General features: G+C 40.3%; 2 protein-coding genes across 5 annotated transcripts; both read right to left on the bottom strand.

Moving 5' to 3' along the window:
* Positions 1 to 394: 394 nt before the first annotated feature.
* Positions 395 to 5,543, bottom strand: batf (basic leucine zipper transcription factor, ATF-like). Of its 2 annotated transcripts, none has more exons than XM_039781885.1 (3): positions 5,267 to 5,543; positions 4,198 to 4,302; positions 395 to 1,283 (listed from the first exon to the last, which is right to left on the bottom strand). In XM_039781885.1, exons 1-3 carry the CDS (start codon positions 5,327 to 5,329, stop codon positions 1,077 to 1,079), a joined length of 375 nt encoding a protein of 124 aa, XP_039637819.1. In that variant the 5' UTR covers positions 5,330 to 5,543; the 3' UTR covers positions 395 to 1,076. The 2 variants fall into 2 exon arrangements, with proteins under 2 accessions (XP_039637819.1, XP_039637818.1); XM_039781884.1 differs by lacking the exon at positions 5,267 to 5,543 and adding an exon at positions 4,389 to 5,118.
* A 4,934-nt stretch (positions 5,544 to 10,477) lies between these two features.
* Positions 10,478 to 17,483, bottom strand: zc3h14 (zinc finger CCCH-type containing 14). 3 transcript variants are annotated; one of them, XM_039782805.1, is made up of 17 exons: positions 17,340 to 17,483; positions 16,920 to 16,962; positions 16,699 to 16,813; positions 16,486 to 16,526; positions 16,166 to 16,340; positions 15,313 to 15,631; positions 15,046 to 15,209; positions 13,264 to 13,364; positions 13,003 to 13,161; positions 12,781 to 12,858; positions 12,514 to 12,670; positions 12,070 to 12,275; positions 11,690 to 11,828; positions 11,452 to 11,591; positions 11,187 to 11,266; positions 10,925 to 11,031; positions 10,478 to 10,700 (listed from the first exon to the last, which is right to left on the bottom strand). In XM_039782805.1, the coding sequence occupies exons 1-17, from the start codon at positions 17,373 to 17,375 to the stop codon at positions 10,694 to 10,696; spliced, it is 2,067 nt and encodes a 688-aa protein (XP_039638739.1). In that variant the 5' UTR covers positions 17,376 to 17,483; the 3' UTR covers positions 10,478 to 10,693. The 3 variants fall into 3 exon arrangements, with proteins under 3 accessions (XP_039638739.1, XP_039638738.1, XP_039638737.1); XM_039782804.1 differs by having other exon boundaries at positions 11,187 to 11,269; positions 15,046 to 15,206; positions 17,340 to 17,482; XM_039782803.1 differs by having other exon boundaries at positions 11,187 to 11,269; positions 17,340 to 17,481.
* Between the last annotated feature and the right edge of the window lie 4,310 nt (positions 17,484 to 21,793).

The following is a 21,793-nucleotide window of genomic DNA, read 5'->3' as shown; positions in this document are numbered from 1 at the left end:
GCCCTTTTTTCTGATATAATGTCTGTTGTGGAACAGACAGTTTTAAAAACATTGCAGATATCAAGTTATTTATTTTGTCCATGTGCCTAATAATAATGGAATTATCACAAAAAGGTGAAAGAGTCAAAGGCCTCATTTGTGTTCAAGGACAAACTATAGGCTAATTCATGCCCAGCCAGGACAGGCTATGAATTAATATTTTCATAGTTTGTGTTTTCTGACACAAACTACTATAACTTCATCTACTGGTGAACAGTGCCATCTAGGGACTCCCTCGTCAGAGAAATAAAACATTACAGTGGTTTGTTATCAGCACTAGTGCAGACTTCACACACTCTGCTGTCCTGACAAAGAAAAACACTTCATATAGGCATGAATAACAACCCTGTGGAGGTCAGAAATGAGTACCTAAAAGGCAACATATTTAATAAATATCGTTTGCTGGGTCTTCTCCCACATCAGCATCATCACTAATACACAAGTCAAGACCCTTTGAAAGCCCATTCTTCACTGCCAGACGTTTCTTTTTTGGTACATTGAAGCCTTTTTTTTAGGATCTCGACTTTATACATTCTCTTTGTCCACAATCAAATCTGTCAAAATCTCCTGAGCATTATCGATCGACATTTACACACTGAAACACAGTTATAATCACGAGAAACTCAAAACATGACAGAATGACGAAGGTGCTCTATGACACTAAAAATTTACAAAAATACTGTATCACCTGAGTCACCTGAACATACAGTAGGATGTTTTTTTCTTATCCCGCTGTAAACATAGACTGGTTGATAATTCTACTCATTGAGCCGTTTAAGTCCACATACAGATCACTGATGTCAATCAGGTAAAAGCAAACAGATGAGCACAAGCAAAATAAATAGTTTTCAACACCGCTTGTTACAGCTTGGGGTCCGTACTGTCATTGTTTGGCAGACATATTGGCCTGTCATGTTATTGTTCATGTTTCGAACAATTATTAACATTTATAGACACATCTCCGGTCAGTCTTTCTCTCCATTGAGGTCAGTCATCTGTTTGCAGCACGTCCTCGGCTGCCTCGGTAGTCAGTCAGGTCAGTGCTGGTAGTGTGGTACAGTGATGTGCTGGTGGTGGTAGCTGCTGTGATGAGGAGGGTAGATGAGCTCGGGGGTCTGAGTAGCCAGGCCGGTGCACAGAGGTTCGTGGCTGCTCAGCACAGAGGACAGATACTTGGCCTCCTCTGTCAGCTGCTTCACCTCCTTCCTCAGGGCAGCGTTCTCCTTCTCCAGGTTCTCACTCTCCTGGAACACACAGTGGCAGTGTTTGTTTATTAGTGATACAAGTGTTTGTTACTGTGAGGTTAAGTGTGTGAATGACATTAAAAGCGATATCTGCAGCAATATATCCTGTTTCAATGCAGTTATTTTAGCAAGTTAAAGTGCTTTAACAACAGAATCACAGTTTATTTCCAAAGCACAATATTTTTTTTTATCTATTTATTAAATACTGTCACTGTGGGTCCTTACTGTCACCATACAGCGATGTATTTGCTGTATGGATGGCAATGTCCGCCTGTATGTCTGTCTGCCTGCCTGCCTGTCTGCCTGTCTGTCTGTCTGTCTGCCTGTCAATCTGTCGATCTGCCTGCCTGCCTGTCTTTCACTTTGGTCCTGGATGATATATCTTAACAGCTATTGGATGGATTGCCGTGAAAGTTTGTACAGATACAGTATATTAGATTCCCCAGAGATTGAATCCTGCAGACTTCAATTATCCCCTGACATTTGTGGTTTTGATTGAAATTTCTCCACAACTAGTGGATAGCTTGTCTGGAATTTTGGTAGACATGTCCCCTTTTGCAAAACCAATGACTTTCCCATCAGCTTCAGCTGTACTTTGCGAATATTTGCAAATGTGAGCATGCTGACACACTAAAATAAGATGGTGAACTTAATAAACTCTATATAAGCATTGCTATTGTTAGCATGTTAGCACCGCTGTACTGTATCTACTTTAAGTACACACTGTACAGCTTCATAGAGCCATTAGCATGGCTAGACTCTCAGTCTTGTTTCTGTGTCCTGGCAGCCATTAGTTTCCATTCAGTTCAGTAGGTGTCTGCATCAACCTGTAGATACTTGAATCGTACTTGAAAATCTGACATATTGATCAGTCTCTGCAAGTCCGTTTTTATATATATATATATATATACTTATTACACAAGCTATGTGAAGAACAGTCATGCTAGGAAAGAATGTATATAAGAAGAATAAGTGTAAACAGTTGGCAGTAATGTTGACTAAAATATACTTTTAAAATGAGCTAAAACAGTGGTATGCTACTTTATTTTTGTCCAGGGTTACCTTAAACCCAGCTGGTAACGCAGGTGAAATCGTGGATTGCATTAGAAGAGAACAATATCATAACTTAAGTAATAATTAAAGTATTGTTTTTCTTTTCATACTGAAATAAATGAAGACCAAAGGTTGCTCGGGAGTTAGTAAAAACACAATAAATCTACAGCATGCAGCAGCCTTAGTTTACCTTACTTTACGGTAAAGTATTTAAAAGATGTAGTAAAAGTGCATTGTCCTTCAACATTAACCTATGAATACTGATAAAAACACAAACTGCCTGCAGCTCACCGAGCACCACAATTATAAAAGTTGCCATTCTAACATGTTTAGATGATACGTACATTTTCCAAAACAAGTTCTTCTTCAGAGATCATATAAGTAGAGCAAACTAGTCGCGAGTGGTTTAAAAAAAAATTTTTGTGTGGGAATAGCAGGGTAGAAAATCTTCCACTTGGTTAATGAAAAGGTCATCACACCATGGCCGAAAGATTATAATACTGAGCTGTGGGTCCTTACTGTCACAGAACCTTTGGGCAAACCCCTGTACTTGCGTCACTTAGCCAAATACAGCCCACTGCTATCGGCGCTTTACAAGAAGTGACTGTCTTTTTCTCCCCTCCTGCCCACGACATACAATTTCAAGCTCATTTACACAGAAGAAAAAAATACTACTGAAGAAACAGGAAATAAGCCGCGGTGTCATAGAGAGGGAAAATTCGCCTTCCTGTTTATCAAGTGAGACGATGACAGAAAAACCACAGAATGCTATGTGGTCCCCTGGCGTTCTCTGTGACTCTGACAGGCTTTAAAGAGATTGATACACCATAATTCATGGGAACATGATTACAAATCTCTGGATCTACTACTGCCTCCAGTGTGGGTGTTTTTAAGGTCAAAATCTCTTCAGTTTATCTGATAAAGTTCACCGAAACAGCGGCTCTAAAAACATCAGTACAGTACAGCACAAATCATCTCGGCCTGAACGAGGAAGTCACAGATAGTGGATATGTTGTCAGCGTGTTGAAATGTGTGCTGATGTAAGATGTGACAGCATGTTAGAGTTACTGCTAGTTACAAGGATCCATAAGACAGAGACCTGCTGCACACACGTGTCTACAGATTTAGGAATGCAGACAAAGAAATGCCTAAGTTTGAGTTGAATAAAAGCCCCATCTTGTGCCGAGTCAACCAAGTAAAAGCTGAAACGACACTGACTACAAACTATCACACGTAATGAGCTGCATGAAAGAATAATGGGGGCAACAAACAAAGCACCCGCGCACCCAGAACACCCTTCTGTTATCATATTCAATGATGCAATCTCTGCTGCAAAAGGGAGTGATTGCCCACACATGCTAATTTATTCCTTAAGCTTCTGCAAACACACAGAGCAGCGTCCAAGTGTGCAGCCCAACAGAAGCCATGACACATCGCCACATGGTCAGGTAATGTTTGGTAAATATAGTACAAACCCGTTCCCGGAGGGTGTTGATCAATTGATCAGTTGGCAGAGCATTGGTATTCAGGCTGCACAAGCATCATTATTCTATACACGGTACCCTAACTAATGCTGTATCTTTCAACATCCTTCCATGTGTGTATATATAATCTGATGTGTAACCAGCATTGCAGTACAATAAAGCTTTGACACAATGATGGCTTTTGGGGCTAGACATTAGGCTTGTGTATACATCCATCTCTGCTAAAAGTGTGAAGTACTTCATCAAGTAACATTCATTTTTACATGAATACCATTTAGTATCTTCTCTGTTTTTGCTTATGTCTCTGTGGCAAATGCCTTAAGAATTAGAAGTCAGTGTTAAAATGTGTGGCTGTGAAAAATGAAAGGTTTTCTCACCAAGTGCAGGTTGTCAGCTTTCTGAGTTTGCCTCATCCTGCTCTTCTGAGCAGCGATCCGGTTCTTCTCTCTCCGCATCACCTTCTTTGCATCATCTGAGGAGCTCTGACGAAAATACAAATGTCGACAGTTAATGTGTGTGCAATGACATACACATCAAGTGGCAAACTGATAGGCAGATGTTTCTGAACCTGAAAAAAGTTGAAGATCAGACTGTCGTAGTTTATGCTGTTGGCTCTTGCTGGTGGGTTTATGTGTGAAATGGAAGCGGTGTTCGTTTTAATGACAGTTTGACAGAAGATGGGCTTAACTTTACACTTCATGTGAAGGGCAGGGTCGGGGAGTGGCTGAGTCATCGGTTAGGTTTAACGCACACCCTGTTTCATGTCCTGAACACTCAATTTTCTTGGTATCGTAATAACTAATCCATTTCAAAATGCTGAGTCAGTTGTACATCAAAGAGATAACAAATTAATTATCTAACGTCTTCTGATTGTCCATTAAAGTATTGCTGAAAAGCCCCAAAACAACTGATAGTGCCAGATTGCTTTATCCACTTAAAGTTAGGCTCCCAACTTGTTTCATCTTTAACAAAACCATTTTATATCCACAGTGCTAGAGCACCAATGTGCAAGAAAGCGGCACATGTGAAACAAGACTCACATGCAGAGAAATGTACAGTAGGCTACCAACTTAACACACACTCTGTTCCTGACAGCTCCCCAATCATTCACAGTTTGAGATGAGATTTGCTAAAACAAAGGACTTAGACGAGTGATAATTTTGCAATTCTCAAAAGCGTCCACTGGAAGGATAGTCATGCCTGCAGTCCATGTGTGCATGGGAAACACTTCTGAAAAGCTGTGAAAATAGCCAACAAAGACAGTCTCTTTGATAGGCTGTGTTGCTGCCCACTAACCATGCATCAAAAAACTGCATCCAATCACAGATTTATGAGAAAAGTGTAGCGTCAGGATTTGTATTTAATCTATAAATCTTTAGTGTACATATGTAACCAAGTAAACTGAGGTGTATTATTGAGAAAGTATATATAGAAGTGCACACTTACCGGCCTGCTTCCAGGTGATGGGGACTTGTAACTTGTGTCATTGCTGTCAGAGCCCTGAGCCATAGCCAACTGCGGCGACGGAAACCGTATGTCTTTGTCCACTTCTGCTTTGTGTTTTTAGTATGTGTGTGTGTGTGTGTGTGAGTGAGAGAGAGAGAGAGAGAAAAGAAAGAAAGAGAGAGAGAGTCTATGTAGCAGAACGGGTGCTGAGAAGATATTGGCTTAATGAGTCTTTCTTCCCTCTTTTCTTTCCCTTTCTGTCACTCCTCCTTCTCTTTCACTCTCTTGCTCATGCTCTCTCTCTCTCTCTCTCTCTCTCTCTCTCTCTCTCTCTCTCTCTCTCTCTCTCTCTCTCTCTCTCTCTCTCTCTCTCTCTCTCTCTCTCTCTCTCTCTCTCTCTCTCTCTCTCTGACACACATACTGTGAGACTAGCTGTCTGCCTAATTAGCTGTATGTGATGTGGCTTCTGGTAAGAATCTGGGTAAGTTGCATTAGACTGGAAGTCACATGTCTGATGGAAAGTTAAGGCACATAAGGTAATTTTGTAAACTCCAGAAAAATAACATATTGGGGGGTTTAAATTTCAATTTCAATAAATATGGATGGATATTACCAGCGTCAGAAAAAGCTTCAAATACTTACCTACAGTAGGTGACTACATGTAAAAACAACAATAATACTAATTTCATGTAGAAATTAATATTTAGTAGCAGCACAATCAAAATCAAATAAAAAATAACTTTCAACTAAAAGACAAGATATATTAACCTTGCTGTAACCTTTTTTCCACATGTGATTATATGTGTGTATGTGTGTATGCGTGTGTGTGTGTGTGCGTGCGTGTGTGTGTGTGTGTTTGTGTGTCTGACAGAAATGGGCATTCCCGCTTCCTCTTTTTTAAGCAGTCACATATATGTTTCGACCAAATCCTCAAGAGACAGCGCATCCTAAAAGTCCACATGGATGACTGAGTTGTGAGTATTTACGCACACTTAATGGTAATTTCCAGATATGTACCACACTTTCTTGCTCGCCGCCCAGCAGCTGCAATAAGGTGAGGCTATGTTGAAGGACTCGGGGCTCCCCAAAACCCCACCTAGAATTCCCTTGTTGTCTTTCACTCAAAATGACTCTCTGTGAAGATGTTGGGGAATCTTCTAGAAAATGTACAGTTTGAGGAGGTTACATTACTGTACACGGTGGCGTGGTATGACACCTACTGCATCTAAAAGTCAAGGGTGACGACTGCAAAAGCTGCATATGTGAGTTCTTATCATATTATTCTTATCGTATCATTTTCTTGTTTACCTCCATCAAGAGGTAGCATTTGGTGATGCAAGAACAAGATTTTTTCTTGTGAGAAAAAAAAAAATCAGGACCAAAACAGCTTTGCTTGGCAGAACAGTCCTCCCACACAAAAACATGTTCTACCATCACAGGAATTTTGAAGAGCTTGGGCAAGGCCAGATATTTCTAATACTTGGCATTTAACGCTGTCCAAAAGAGTTGAGACTGCAAAAAGAAAAGAAGAGGAAAGCTGATTAGTTTAATTCTGCTTTAACCAGGACACAGACACAATACAGTACAAATATAGAAAAACATAACAGATCTACAGGTTTGACTTATTGCAGCCTTAATTTCTGTATCAAGCTTATTTCTAAACCTTGGATGACCTTAAGGTAGCCTGGCAAGCCAGACCCACATCAAGATGTTGGGTCTGGGAACTCACCATTGGCAGGGCTCAATCCGAGGGGCGGGATAAACGGTTGTCTTTCAAATTCCCTCTGCACTCATAGCCAACCAGAGCAACGCTAGTTGATAGATTAATCTTTTGCCGTATCCGGTCGGCAAAACTCCGAATACATCTTCCTTTTTTAAGAATGACTTCAGTGCTTAACTCCAAGTCTTCCAGAGTCACGGCCAAAGCCGATTCGAAAGGCCGCTGTTCGCCAGCAGCAGTAGCAGCCATCTTCTTTGTTTTCAAGTAGCAGGGACTTTACCATGGATGCATTAAGAGAACTAATTTACGTGGAACCATCGCAACTCTGCCGTCCTTATGTTAAGCCCGCCCACGATTTTATACACGATGTGATTGGCCTGACCAGAATTTGTTTTTTCCAGCTCGCAAGCCAACGGAGAGTTGCTAGACTGACCCTGGCCGATAGGGTTTCTAGGCTAACCTTAAGGTGCTAAGGATCGAGAAGTGTTGGGCTCCTCAGAAACTGCACTAAATAAATCATAAAGTCATTAAACATGTTGAGTGGATTGTGATAATTGTTTTAAATATGTAAAGTATAATTGTTTGTTATGTGTTTGTCATTTAATTATGACATTTTTCAGTGATCTATATGTGCATTTGTGAGCTATTCCATATGGAGATTATTAAAACAAGGAGAGATTTGTGCACTCTTTTAATTCTGCTGGTTGCTCTTAGAAGCAGTGAGTTTGATAGCAGCTTATCACACAGAGTTCAAGCTTGACACACTGATAAGTACATTAGCAGCTGCTGTCAACAGTAGTCTCACATCTTCTCACTTAGAAAAAACCCTGAAGGGCCATTTATTTAGATAGCAAACTGCGATGCCCTCATTTGTGGTCTCTCTTCCATGGAAATGACTGTGGGAGGATTCTAATAAACACCGCATTATTGAGGGAAAGTGAAGAATCGTGTAGACGTTGATGACCGTAACAATAACACTTGTACACGTATAGTGAGTTTAATTATACAGAACACGGTATTTACTTCAAAACAAACACCATTTATGAGTCATTGTAGCACAAGTGTAAAATCCAGTCTGTGAAAAGTTGACTCTTTTCAGTCAGCATCAAGTCAGCATATGTAAGCTATAATAAGGAGATATACATTTACTGCACAATCTTATGTATTATGCTGATATACAGTTATTTTAACCCATCAGATACAGATACATAGTTTGGTCACTTTGCAAACTATTGCTGAAAAGAAATGGCCATTACCAGTGGCATAGTTTGTGGTTGACCACAAATGTCACCTGTTTGTCATTTAACAAAAGGATAAGGCGCTCTGTTACTGTGGGAAACAACCTGGTGCTAAATGTCCAGCTTTACATAGTAGGTTTAGAAATATACTTTTGGTTGATCTTTGTTTGAAAATGATTTAAGACAAACAGGAAGACTTGTGACTCTGAAGCCACTCAAGTTATTCCAAAATGTTGTATTGTTTGCATGTTGCATCAGTTTAAGGCAACACTTCCTCATCAAGAACATCCCTGAATTTTGATTCACAATGATCACACAACCAAATATCACCTTTGAGATGACAAATCATAGATGACATTTATAAAGTTCTAAAAGCACCAGCTACTGGGACACCTAGATTTTAGTCAGTCTGATTATGAATTATCAAATCTCTATTAGGCCTATAATAAATTCAATTGTAATGGTGCACCATGTGTATCACTGTCTGTTGATTATTTGAATGAACCTATCAAAAACAGAAGGTCTTTTGTTTACAGTTTCCATGTGCCACATGTCAGTAGAATGAACCAAAGCAGAGATAAAAGCCTATAGATTGTTATGCTTTGTCTTACAGCATATTTCAACTGATCGTTTGCTTGAAAGCCTTTTCTAGTAGTTTCTGTGCGCCTTTTACTTGGCGCCACCTACCTCAGGACTGAGAAGTATTCAGTATGGTTGGTGTAGTTGCAGGTGTCCTCCAGGTGGAGGCAGTGTAGGACACGCAGAGCAGCCGGTCTGTGAGGGCTTTTCATGAACAAGAAGATTGAAAAAAAAGCTGCGGTGTGATGTAAAGACGTGATATTTGAGTGTGGGTTGTGGCAGTAGTTAATAGTAGTGAAGCTATGAGTGTAAAAAGACTGAGTCCCGCTGTATTACCCAGGCTGCACTACAGCGTCTATTCACAGGCGCGATCCCACTACTGAGCGGCACGGGGGCTTTGACCTGCTCCGTTTCCGACCTGGACCGGTGCACCCCTCCTTAGACGACCTGGTGATCCCGGGCTCCCCCAGGAGCACCATATCGATACCGAACTTAGTGCGGACACCCGATCGGCATAGTCCGCTGCAGCTCAGAGCTCCTGGGCTCAAACGGTCCGCCAGCCTCAGCCTCCCAGTAACTTGGATTACAGGCGCGCGCCACCGCACCTGGCGAGAAATAGATACACTCATAGGGCTTTTGACTTGGACTATCGTGACGTCATCACAGAGCTTGCCGCAGCGGCTTCTGGTGGCGGGATTTAATACTACAGCTGCGGAGATGAAAGCTGATAAACCGAAAATATGCATTTATGTTTATGCCTGTTTGAATCATATATTTTAAATTGTTGCTTAATTTACTGTATCTACTGTATGTATTGTGCTGATCTGGCTCTTTGAACCGTTTTCCTACATCACTCTCTGTCCAGTCTCCCTGGTACACAGAGCAAATCTCTAAATTCACCAGAATACAGATTCAAACTTAACTGTGGTTATTGTTTTAAATACAATTAGGTAATAATGGCTTTTGCTTCTTGTACATTTCTCAAAAAAAGTCACATATTGTCCGAGTTTGATAAAGCAACCTAAGAGTTCACATTAAAAAAAGAAAGAAATGAATAACCACACAGACTACAATACTTTGCCACCTTTACACCTCCATCTTGATATTACACAAACCAGCATATTACATGGTTGTGATTCTCATGTTGGACAAATTAGTTTTAGACATTTTCTATACTGTTCTATTACTAGTTCATAAACTGCTTTCCTTCAACAGTAAGGTCAAAGGAAACAGTCACATCGTACAGCTGTAGTGATGAAGGCTCCTCGTCATCTCAAAGCCTAACTGGATGCGTTTGTAGATGAAATATAAATCTTGACTTGATTAATGAAGTCACTCATACAGCATATTCTTCATGTCAGCATCTCATGGTTTATCCAATGTTAACAGTGAATCAAATATTTAAACGTATTAGAAGAAAATTAATTGTGTGTTTTTTGTCATTGATATAACTGCTAACAGTATTGTTTGGTTCTGTGCTTTATCATCTGCTACAGTATGTGCTGCTGCATGTGACTTGATCTTATCCTCAGGTACAAAAGCTAAACTGAACCGCTCTACTCACCGACTCAGTCATTACTGTATACAAACGTATAAAAAATGAACCTCAGTCAGTGGTGTACATCTGCATGAGCCAATGTTATTAAGAACATGAGATAAATAAAATGACATACGTTTAAAGTTCATTGTGGAGCATTTTAATATTCAGAGAGCATGAGCGAAACCTTTTTTTGTTTCCATACAAAACTCTTAAAAATCAGTCCAAACAATACATTAAAATGAAATGAAACAACAGTTAAATACTGAAAAGAAGAATGAAAATCTGTCGACAGATACAGAACATCTTCCATAGTTTCACGTTAACCATCAGCAGACTCCTGTTCCTGGACTTTATGAGCTGTGAGGGAGAAAGACAGACATCATATAGTAGGTGCAAAAAAATATGATATAGATGATGACATTACTTAAATCAAGTGTTTTATTGGGTGAATACATTCCCTTATACATTAGTTAAAATATTGTATGCAGGAGATACTATCATCAACTAAATATTTTATGCAGGAGATACTATCATCAACAATGTCAACCATATGGAATTTAGTATTACTCCCATCTGCTCACCTGGTCTGTGTTTTTGTCCACTTCAGGGCGTGTCTCGGAGGCACAGATGTGGTCGGGTGGTAGAAGGTACACCCAGCTCGTTTACACTGTGCCGCGAAGCGACAGGGCTGTAGATGAGAGGAACAGAATTGAGGAAGTCAGACTGCACCTTAGGGCCTGTGCAGAATGTCCTGACTTTCAAATAAAAGTGCATCCCCTTTAACCAAATCCTATAGTCAGTGGAATTACCAATACAGAATCAAGACACTTTAGAAAATGTTACCTTGGGATGATAAAACGCACAGTCCATCTTCTTGCACTCTGGAAAGAAGCGGCACACACTAGTGGTTTGGACTGGCTGCACTGCTGTAAACACAAAGAGTCAAGTTAGAGGTGCAGACTGAAATATCTTAACACCCCCTTCATGTGCTGTATTTGTGTAATGTTAAGACACTCTTACTAAGCTTTGTTTGTCTAAACTGTCTTGTAGGCAGAGAGAGAGATGCTGAACAGTGTGCAGAAAAATCACAGATGCAATGAGAGAGTACCTGGCCTGGGCGGAGGAGCAGCTGTGCTTCTTCGGCTGACATGAGTGAAGGGACAGTCTGGCTTGGTGCACCTGGCATCGTATTTACAATTTGGATGCACGAAAAGGCATTTATCCCCAAACTTGCAAGTGGGAAAAGTCCTTCAGAAAAACACAGAAATCATAAGTAATGAATTAGTGAGTGTTGAGCGATAAAAACTCCATTATTATTTCTTCAGTTTATTAACAGATATACTCACTTGCACTGTGTTGTAGGGTGATGGTACATACAATCATCTCCACTTTTACAGACCGGCCAGAACTTGCAGCGCTCCATCACCTTCTGTTTCTTTAAAGGGCCGGCATCCTCTTCCGCCATCTCAACATCCATCACATCATCTGTCAAAACATTGTAGTTAATGTGTATTCTTTTTCTTGTTTTTGTCTGGGTGGGTGGTATGTTCATGTTTCAAGTTTTACGTTTTGTTAAAATGAAAAAAAATGTAATCATAAAAAGGACAGAATGTAAACCCTTAACTGAAGCACACTGTTTGAAATGTGATATCAAAATAAAGCTAACTTGTTATTGCAGTATTATCCCAAATTATAGTAAAAAATGATTGTGATGAGAACTCCACACCTTCTGGTAATGTGAGTCTTCCCTGTAGTCTGTGAAGGATGCTGACTTTGGGCTCCCTGTTGGCGTGGACGGTCGCCTCGGTGACCCTTGTGGGCGGTCTCACATCCTCCAGCTCCATTTCACAGTCGGCAAGATTTCCCAGCGGGCTCGGCACCCCATCTAATGTCACTATGAACTTGGGACTAACAGAGTCGCCCTTCTCCTTACTGGTGGAGAAAAGAAAAGAGAAAGGAAAATATGTGACAAATGTTCATGTACAATTAGAAAGAGATGAGAGTACTTATATATATATATATATATATATATATATATATATATATATATATATATATATATATATATATATATATATATATATATATATATATATATATATATATATATGTGTGTGTGTGTGTGTGTGTGTGTGTGTGTGTGTGTGTGTGTGTGTGTGTGTGTGTGTACCTAGCCTGGACAGTGCGTGGTAAAGCAGACTGGACTCCCCCTTTGGCCTGAGGACGCTGCTGGCTTCTGGCTGTAGATTCTCCCAGCTGCGGTGGACTCACTATGAAGGAGCGGGTATCAAATGGCTTTGCCTCACTGCCTGCAGTGACCTCTACACCTAGAGGTACATCACAAATGCAGACATCCCAGTGTAATGCATCAATGAAGACAATCCATTAGGCATCTTTTGCGATATTTATCATTAGTTGCTACTTTTAAAAGACTCACCATAGTCCCTCTGCTCTCCTCTTTCACTGTTCTCTGCTAAGTCCAACTGGAGGCGTGAAGCTAAAGATCTCGCTGGGGCTGGGAGGAAAACATCAGTTAAGTAATCCGGGAAGTAAATACTGCTTCTTTTTTTTTTAACAGTTTATTGTGACTCTGGCTTTTGGATGGCTGGGTGTTTAAAGCGTCACTCCACATGCTGTAGTAATTCTACTCTCCACATACCAGGTGTTCTGGAAGGAGGGAGCTCTGCAGAGGTGTAGGCCTGAACCCTGGGGGCCAGGCTGTGGAGATGCTCCTGGACCAGCTGGATGGCTGCAGTCATCTCTTCACTGCTGGCCACACGAGTACGAGGTGCCACAGGAACAGTCTGCCTCTGTGGTACTGGAGGGGGGAAAAGAGAGAGGTGAATGTAAGAAAGTGATAACGGCAACTGCTTACCTGCAATTAAATGACAGAACGTTCATTGTGACACGTTTAACATACTTGTGGGGTAGGCTGTAGTTTTGGTGATTGAGTCCTGGGCCTCGGAGATGGCCTTCAGTATCAGATTTCTGTTGGCTTGCTTGGCTGGAGGGAGAGTAGGCCTGAAATATAATACACCACAGTAATAAGTTAAAGCTGAGCTCAGTAAAGAATGTCGGCTGTCGGATAATTTAAGATAAGTCGGTGCTGGTGGCGATGGCACAGCGGAAAGAAAACGTTACATGGACACTATATAAACATTCATCTATGTCATGTTATTAATGTCACTTTGATTTACTGTTTATATATTTAAAAAAAATACTGTTTATTTGCTTTTATTTATTTTTTAGTAGAAGTCAATCTTCACCTATTTAATTTTGCCGGATGCTGTTCAGGGATTGTGTTGCTGGGTTTTCTAAGATGTGGTTTTATGTTGTTGAAATGTAATAAACGTTAAGTCATAAAAAAGATAAGTCAGTGCAGTTACTTTTTAGAGACAGTGAGAAGGTCTTAAATGAGAACTCCTGCAGTGTAAAATATGGATTCTAACTGAATGCAAATTCCACATAATTTTGGTTAATAATAGAGATGCACCGATTGACCGGCCGGTGACCGGAATTGGCCGATTTTCACGTGACCGGCCATGACCGACGACCTGCCGGTCAGTCTGACATATGCCAATTTTATGCCGGCCAAATGCACTTGGGCGCCGCATGATTAACATCGCGCAACATGAGCGCACCGCCGCTCAATCAGCTGTTTATGTCATAAAGTCGTAATTACGGCTCTGCAGAGCCGTCTGCTCTACTGATCTCAGGTGAACGGTCAGCCGCTCTCTCCCCTCTGAGGCTGAACAACTGGAACATGAAAACCGCACTCACGTGGGTCCCGTAAAATTTGACAGCTACAGTTTATCGGAAAATAGCGTTGGGCACACTGACTTTGATTAATTTATTGTTTATCAGACAAGAAGCTAACATTAGCAAACGCTGCAGCCCCTCTGACGCCCCGCTGCAAAAAAAAATAAAAATAAAAAAAGAGAAGCTGTTCCGACACACTGTATTACGTTACGGTTTAAAATGCTTTCCAGGTTAGTGGGGATGCCTACCACTCCAAACCAACATTAAAATCGTAGTAATCTTCCCTCAGCATGTAGTTTTGTTGCTAAACTGTGTGTAAAATGAGCGGTGACGTTAAATCATCTTTGTGACGTTTATGTTTTCAGGTAATGTTACTGATGACGTTAAAACAGGCCTGCGTGTGTGTGTGTTTTGAGAAATATCTTTATACTGCAAGACTAATATATATATATATATATATATATATATATATATATATAGATGATGGATAGATAGATAGATAGATAGATAGATAGATAGATAGATAGATAGATAGATAGATAGATAGATAGATAGATATATATAGATAGATAGATAGATAGATAGATAGATAGATAGATAGATAGATAGATAGATAGATGGTAGTGTGATATTGGATGTGAGAAGAAGGAAGGAAAAGAATATATAGTTCTGTTTTATAGTGATTGATTATCTATTCAAAAAATGTTCTATTAAAGAAAAGATAGAAAATAAATAGTTCTGTGTGCAGGAAAGTGGTTAGAAAATATGAAATCGGAATCGGCTAAAATCGGTATCGGCAGTTCAAACTTAATGAAAAATCGGAATCTGCCTAAAAGTTGAACTCGGTGCATCTCTAGTTAATAACAGTGAATTACAATCCTGGCTTGCCCTCAAAAATGTATACCATATATTACAAAATATGACATGAGGAGCAAACACTAACTTGCGTTCTGGTTTGGAGGGTAGGGACACTCTACTGGACAGGCCTCTGCCTCCATAGCCTGCGTCTTCCTCTTCCATATCATCGCTGTCCTCGTCTGCTGCTCGGTTCACTCGCACCACTGAACTTGCCACCGGCGCCTTACGCTTCCGGGACAGTTCCTCCTGCTGAACAAAGACGGCAGATCATTAATATTACGGATCCATACCTACAACTGTCTTGACACTTGTCAACGGAAAGTGATTGGATGCTCTTATCGGATCACAGTACCTTACTGGATCCGGTTCTGGAGGTTCTGCTGCTTCTGCTGTCCTGCTGCCTTGAGTGAGAGGATCCTTCGGAGGGTCGACACACGTCTGCAGAGCTTGCTAATGTAAACTTGCTCTGACCCGGTCTGTAGATTTCAGCTGTGGGTCTACTAGCTGCACGTGTTCGACCATGGTTGGTGCCTATTTCTACAGGATCCTCAGCGATGAAGTCATCGTCCATCTCTGGTTTGATGTCAATAACGGCCTCTAAGGGGAGTGGCTCCATGAGGGGCTTAACGGTGGAGGTAAGTCGAGAGGAACTCTTCTCCAAGCTGCCTCTCCTGATAACAAGCAGATATATACAAGTGTTTGTACATTCGCAGTGTCTGTCATGTGTGCCGTTTAAGACAATGAACTGTAAACAGTGAATGTCAGCTAGGATTGGGCATCGAGAACCGATTCCTACTTGGAATCAGTTCAAAAATTACGATTCCAGTAGAATCGTTTCTTTATTGGAATCGTTTAGAGGATTTGGTTTCAAATCTGATCATCCCTTCCCAATTTAATATGCGCAAGTTTTGGTTTCCATAGCGGCCAGGTGCTTGTTGTGTTGCAGCCATGGAGCACAGTAAGCAGCACTCTAGTGTGGCTTTATTTTACATTGAAAATGTAAAACTGCAAACCACCATCGAATCAAAATAAAACTTTCCTCTTATTAGTGAAAATAGGCATGTGACCTGTTTCAACTCCACCCCTCAAAGAATCGGAATCGAAAGGAAGAATCGGAATTGGACAGAGTTGTTAAAATCCAAACAATGCCCAACCCTAACATCAGCACATGAGAACAAAAACAATTCTAGCTTTGCATTGGGCACCTGCTTTCATGAGCGGAACTGGAGACGCGTGCTTCAGTCCTATCAGAGCGTGAGCTGGACACTGTCAGCACCTTCAACTCCTCTGCTCTGCTGTCCTCACTTAGAGATGAGCGGCTCTTCCCAGCAAAAGTACCACTGTCAGACTGGAGCTGATGTCCACTGAGGGATGCAGGCTCTGTAACAACCATGTAGGCAAGTGGAGAAAGAAAACATGAGCTTGTCTAAGATACTAAAACTACAGGCTGTGTGCACTGAATTATCCCTTCAGCTAGTTAAAAAGTGCAGAAAATCTGAAATGTATTCAACATAGTCTGACTTACCGACTGCAACAGTTCTTAACTTCTCAAGTACACCCTGTAGCCTAAAATCAATAAACAAACCCATGTTATGGCTAAAACAGATATAGAAAGAGAATAATTGCAAAGTTTTATGGGTAGAGAGTGCATGTTTCTTTTGCATGTTACAAGACAAACAACAGTATACAATTTGAATTAGACAGGAAATATACGCTGATTTGTCTATTTTCCTCGTACCATGCTGTGAATTTGCTAGTGTTGTTTCCAAGGAAAAGGGAGAGATCGTCAGCCATCTGTTGGGAGGTTTTCTTGTTTGCTACCATCACCATAATATAGTCGGGAAGCTCTTCATCTAAATCGGCAAAGACAGGAAACACATACGTTACAGCATGTAGCTAGCGTTACTGTGTGATTACAGTATAAAATCCCCGACTATAATCTGCGTTTTATTTACGTACCAATATATGCACCGAGCTCCTGAAGCTTGCCTTTGATAGCAGCCTGAAACAGACCAAAAGTACAAAACAGATTATATTAATGTTATTTAGCTAAACAAATGACGGAGAGCATACTGGCTAACGTTACACAATACCATTGATATGCAAAATTACAGATACCAAACAACCGACTAAGTAGCGCAATGTATCATTATTACAAGTTTCCCAGCCGCTAACACCTCCAGAAACCTGCCTGCTGGATGCGTTCTCAACTGATTTAGCAAACCCTGCCTCGGCCTTTAAAAATAAAAACCGTGTTACCATTAATGAGAAATTACGCTAGCATGCGAATGTTAGCCATCTACGTCCATGCTACAGTAGCCTTTACCAGGCTTTAGGTCCGCAGCAAATCACTCATATAGAGGCCATAATGTTACTCACTCTTATTTTCTTGCTTATCTCTGTCCCAATCTCCATGCTTCTCGTTTTTTCAAGTAAATAAGTTTAAAAAAGAAGCGACTGTTTTCAGCTTCACTGCTAACGAACAGAGACAAATGTTAGTGACGTATGATCACGTGGCTAAAGAAGGTAGCCGAACAGGGACAAATCAAGGACAAACCCATATTGACTTTCTTTTCTTCCTGCTCTTTTATCTTTCTTGGTTTAACTTTTATTAAATAAAAAAAAAATTAAAATTAATATTTCAAACAGAGAAATATTGCAAAAGAAAGTATCATACCACTGCATACTGTCAGCATTACAGACATAAGCTTTCATCCGGCATCAAATTCACACAATCTAAAAATATAAAACAACATCTTTGTCCTAAAGAGCCACATGCTGCAGCAATCAATAAAAGAAAAAAATAAATCAAATCACAAACGCCTGTAAGTACATCATAAATTATATATATATATATAATATATATATGTGTGTGTGTGTGTGTGTGTGTGTGTGTGTGTGTGTGTGTGTGTGTGTGTGTGTGTGTGTGTGTGTGTGTGTGTGTGTGTGTGGGTGGGGGGGGTGTTTGTGTGTGTGTGTGTGTGTGTGTGTGTGTGTGTGTGTGTGTGTGTGTGTGTGTGTGTGTGTGTGTGTGTGTGTGGGTGGTTTTGGGGTAGAAAGACAGATAACAACTGTGTTCTACAATATTGTAAATCTGTTGCTAAAGCAAAGGAAAGGAAAAATAAAGCCTACTTGAGTAATGCATCCACAAGATGGCGAAAGAGACCATTAAGAACACACCATTCAAATAGTGACTTTAACCATAGTTTGAAAAACAGATAGTACAGTCTTTTAGTCTTAATTCTGTTAAAATCTATATGCTTTGTATGAAACATGTATGTCAGTGTAAGAATTTTAGTTTATTTTCATTTAAAATAACATTAAAATGCTGTATTTTACAGCATGTGTCTTTGACTTTCGAATGTCTATAGCTGTATGTTTTCCCTCAGATATTATTTCCTGTTTTGCAGCCCCTCAATGCCAAACAACAATGACGGGAAGGATCTTGCTCGCTGTCTAGACGAGCGCCTAACACACTCTCAGCTGTCTGCTCCGTCTCTCTGTCTGCTTTGTTCACACTGTCTGTGTTATTCAATGCTGATGCAGAAACTGTTTAATGTGTAGAAACAACTTTGTCTTTCTTCACAATGACGTTGGGCCTCAGTTATAGAAGAACTGACACTGACCTCTCTTAACATTCCCATAGATACATACATGAGTACCATTACTACCACAGAATGTTTTTTCCTTTAAATGTGGTGAAGTACACTTATGCTCCAACAAACTGAGTTTTACAACAGTATTTTAAGAGAATTTACCATTTACATTGAACCACAATGAGTGTGGTACATGCAGTTTGGTCTCAAGTTTTGTCAAACTTTTTTCAGTATTGCTTCAGAAGTTTAAGTTAAACTAAGTCAATGAATACAACATTAATTCCATTGCAAATATAGGGTTATTCATGCACACAAAAGTTTCTATTGGCCCCACAGGTATATGCCGGCATGAAGTGATGTACCTTCAGGTCATGTCTTCTTGTAATGCACTCATACGTGAGCCTAATGGTCACTTAAATAATCTGTCCTACACACCACAATGTACTGTGGTTTCTATTTATCGTTAGGAACAGGAGCAGACTCGTTTCCTTCTTGTTTTCTTTGGTAATGAAAGAGAACCTTGATTGGCCCCGATAGAAACCCTGGAGTATGGCAGAATCAAATTCTACTCAGGGCAGAGAAGTACTCTTGTACTGTACTTACCATCACACACAGCCAGTCTGCCCTGCTGCATGTTTTGAGGCATGGTGCTGGTGTATTTTTATCATCCAATATGTACACTCTCCTGTTTAACAGTACTGAGTGATTTTAGTGCAGCGGCACACCAGGTGCATGCTGTATTGATCATTGCATAGGCCTTGGAAATATGAACGTACTTATCATCGCATTATATGATCTTACCATGCTAATTATTTCTTGCCAGGTGCAGCTATGTGCAGTGACTGTTAGCAGCTTCATAGATTTAACCTTGTCGTCACCGTAAAATTGCCATGTTTGCTCTCATCGTGCCTGTAGGGACCTTTAGTTAAGCCTCAGCTCACTGATGGTATTTTGCAACCCATGCTGTACAGAACTGCTGGACTGTTGCTGGACAAATTAAATCAACAACAACAACAAGACACAGCATGTTAATTAGTGATCTTAAGAGATATGATGTACCTTTAATGAGCAGGTCCTTGTATTGTGTGTATCTGTGTTGTGAATGTAGTTTGGCGATAAACTGAATGGATATTTGTTAAAGCGGTTTACAATTGGAAGATCTACTTTACATGTAACAGCAAAAGCAAGACAGGATGATGGTGCTACAACCGACAGTAAACTTAATCTGGATGTCCTGCTATTTGACCATTTCTTATTTTGTATGCTTTGGCACTCCTGGCATTCTAATGAATTTTCTTTTCTTTTTTTTAGATTTAAGGAACTTTTCTCTGTACTTTTAATATAATAATTTTGACATTCCAGGTGACACATACTGCATTTGCATGGAAATGCTGCCAACATACCAGAAGCATAATATTAGAGTGCAGTTTGAAAAACACTTCTGAGAAGTTTTATGTTAATTCCAACTGCAATTGCATTCAGACACCATCTGTACTGTATGTATGCGACCACAAATCTGCTATCCTGCGGCTGGCATCCACTCCTACACACTGCACTGTGGTAATCTACTTCCCTTTTCTTTGAAATGTTGTCAGAAATGTAAAGACTTCAGTTGTAAATCAGCTGATAAACTTCTGTGAATTCTTGAACCGCATGTGCTGTGATGACAACAGTTCTGCCACCATCTTCCTGACCCAGAGACACAGTGAAGCCAACTCTCTCCTCCTTCTGAAACCTCTTCACCATTAAGGAAAGTAATACTCTTTTAGTGTCATGTTGCAGTTTGGATAAGTCAAGATCCTGCCTTGAGGCTGGAAAGAGGGAAAACAAAGGATGGAAAGGTAGATTACAGAAAGAAAAGCCTTCAACAAAGACGTGCACAGGAAGATAATTCATTGCACCTGCTCTGACAATGTCCAGAAACCTAATACAGGCTTTCCTGGACAAGATGACACCTGTATGAATGAAGCTGCTGCAGCTGGGTGTTGGCACACAATCACATTTTCATATTGCACACACACACACACACACACACACACACACACACACACACACACACACACACACACACACACACACACACACACACACACACACACACACACACACACACACACACACACACACACACACACACACACAGAGGAAGACTTGTAAGCATGCAGAGTCACACTGTGGAACAGCTGCTCGGTATTGCGCACAATCACTTAGCTTGTGAGACAGAGGTGGTGTCAGAAAAGTTCCAGTGGAATTATCAGTTTGCTGCAAAAGACAAACAAACCATGCAATCAGTTACATGTAAATACATGATAATATGATCTATCTTTTCTTGAAAATCTTTGTGCATTATATCAAAAGAGAGGTTGACTGAGGACAACATATGACTATACAAACACATGCTAAAGAACGACATTTGAGCGGCGAAGCTTTTACTCATTAGTCTGGCAAGGAAGTGAAGGCCCATAAAGATTTACAGCTGGTTTAATCATGGTTGCCAAACCTGCTGGAAGTTCGTAGGAGAGATTTGGTGGGTCACTGCAGAGTCTGGATGAGTCAGGGTTACACAGCTGGCAACATTTTCAAATATCTATCTTTGTGGTGTGTGGGAGTGCAGGTCAAGGGCTTAACAGCATATTTAGAGAATTATACAACCTGGAAAGGGGTCTACATAGTAAACTCCACTCCAAAGAACTTGAACTCTGCACTGCAGTGTGTAATATGTGAACTCACATATTACTCTCACACTCACATTTAGTATTAATTGGCCATCAAGAGAGCAGCATCATTTGTGGGGACTGGATGTTTTTGTTTCTTCTTTATGAACTTTCTTTCTATTTTCTTTACACACAACATCCACCCACACAGACTGGGTATGTTTTGATAGCTTCTTCAATAGCTGATCTGAGCTGAGCATGAGCTGGTTCTTCAAAACAAACAAATCTTTTATACTATCATTATGATCTAAGTGCAGAGGATTTTTGGGATCATATGAGGACATAAATTAAACGCAGTATTATTTGACTGATTCTTAAACACATATTTAACTGAATAGTTCAGCATTTTGGGAAATACATGCATTTGCTCTTTTGTTTTATGATAAGATACTGATGTTTGTATGCTTAACATGAAGCTGCACTAGCTTAGGATAAAGACTGGAAACATGGGGAAACAGCTATTGGCTCTGTCCAATGGTAATTAACTCTTTTTAAGCAAACACCTCTAAATCTCGTTAATTTC

The sequence above is a fragment of the Perca fluviatilis genome, chromosome 18 (genome assembly GCF_010015445.1).
Source record: "Perca fluviatilis chromosome 18, GENO_Pfluv_1.0, whole genome shotgun sequence".
Classification (NCBI taxonomy): Eukaryota; Metazoa; Chordata; class Actinopteri; order Perciformes; family Percidae; genus Perca; species Perca fluviatilis.
This window is presented reverse-complemented; position numbering and strand designations above follow the sequence as displayed.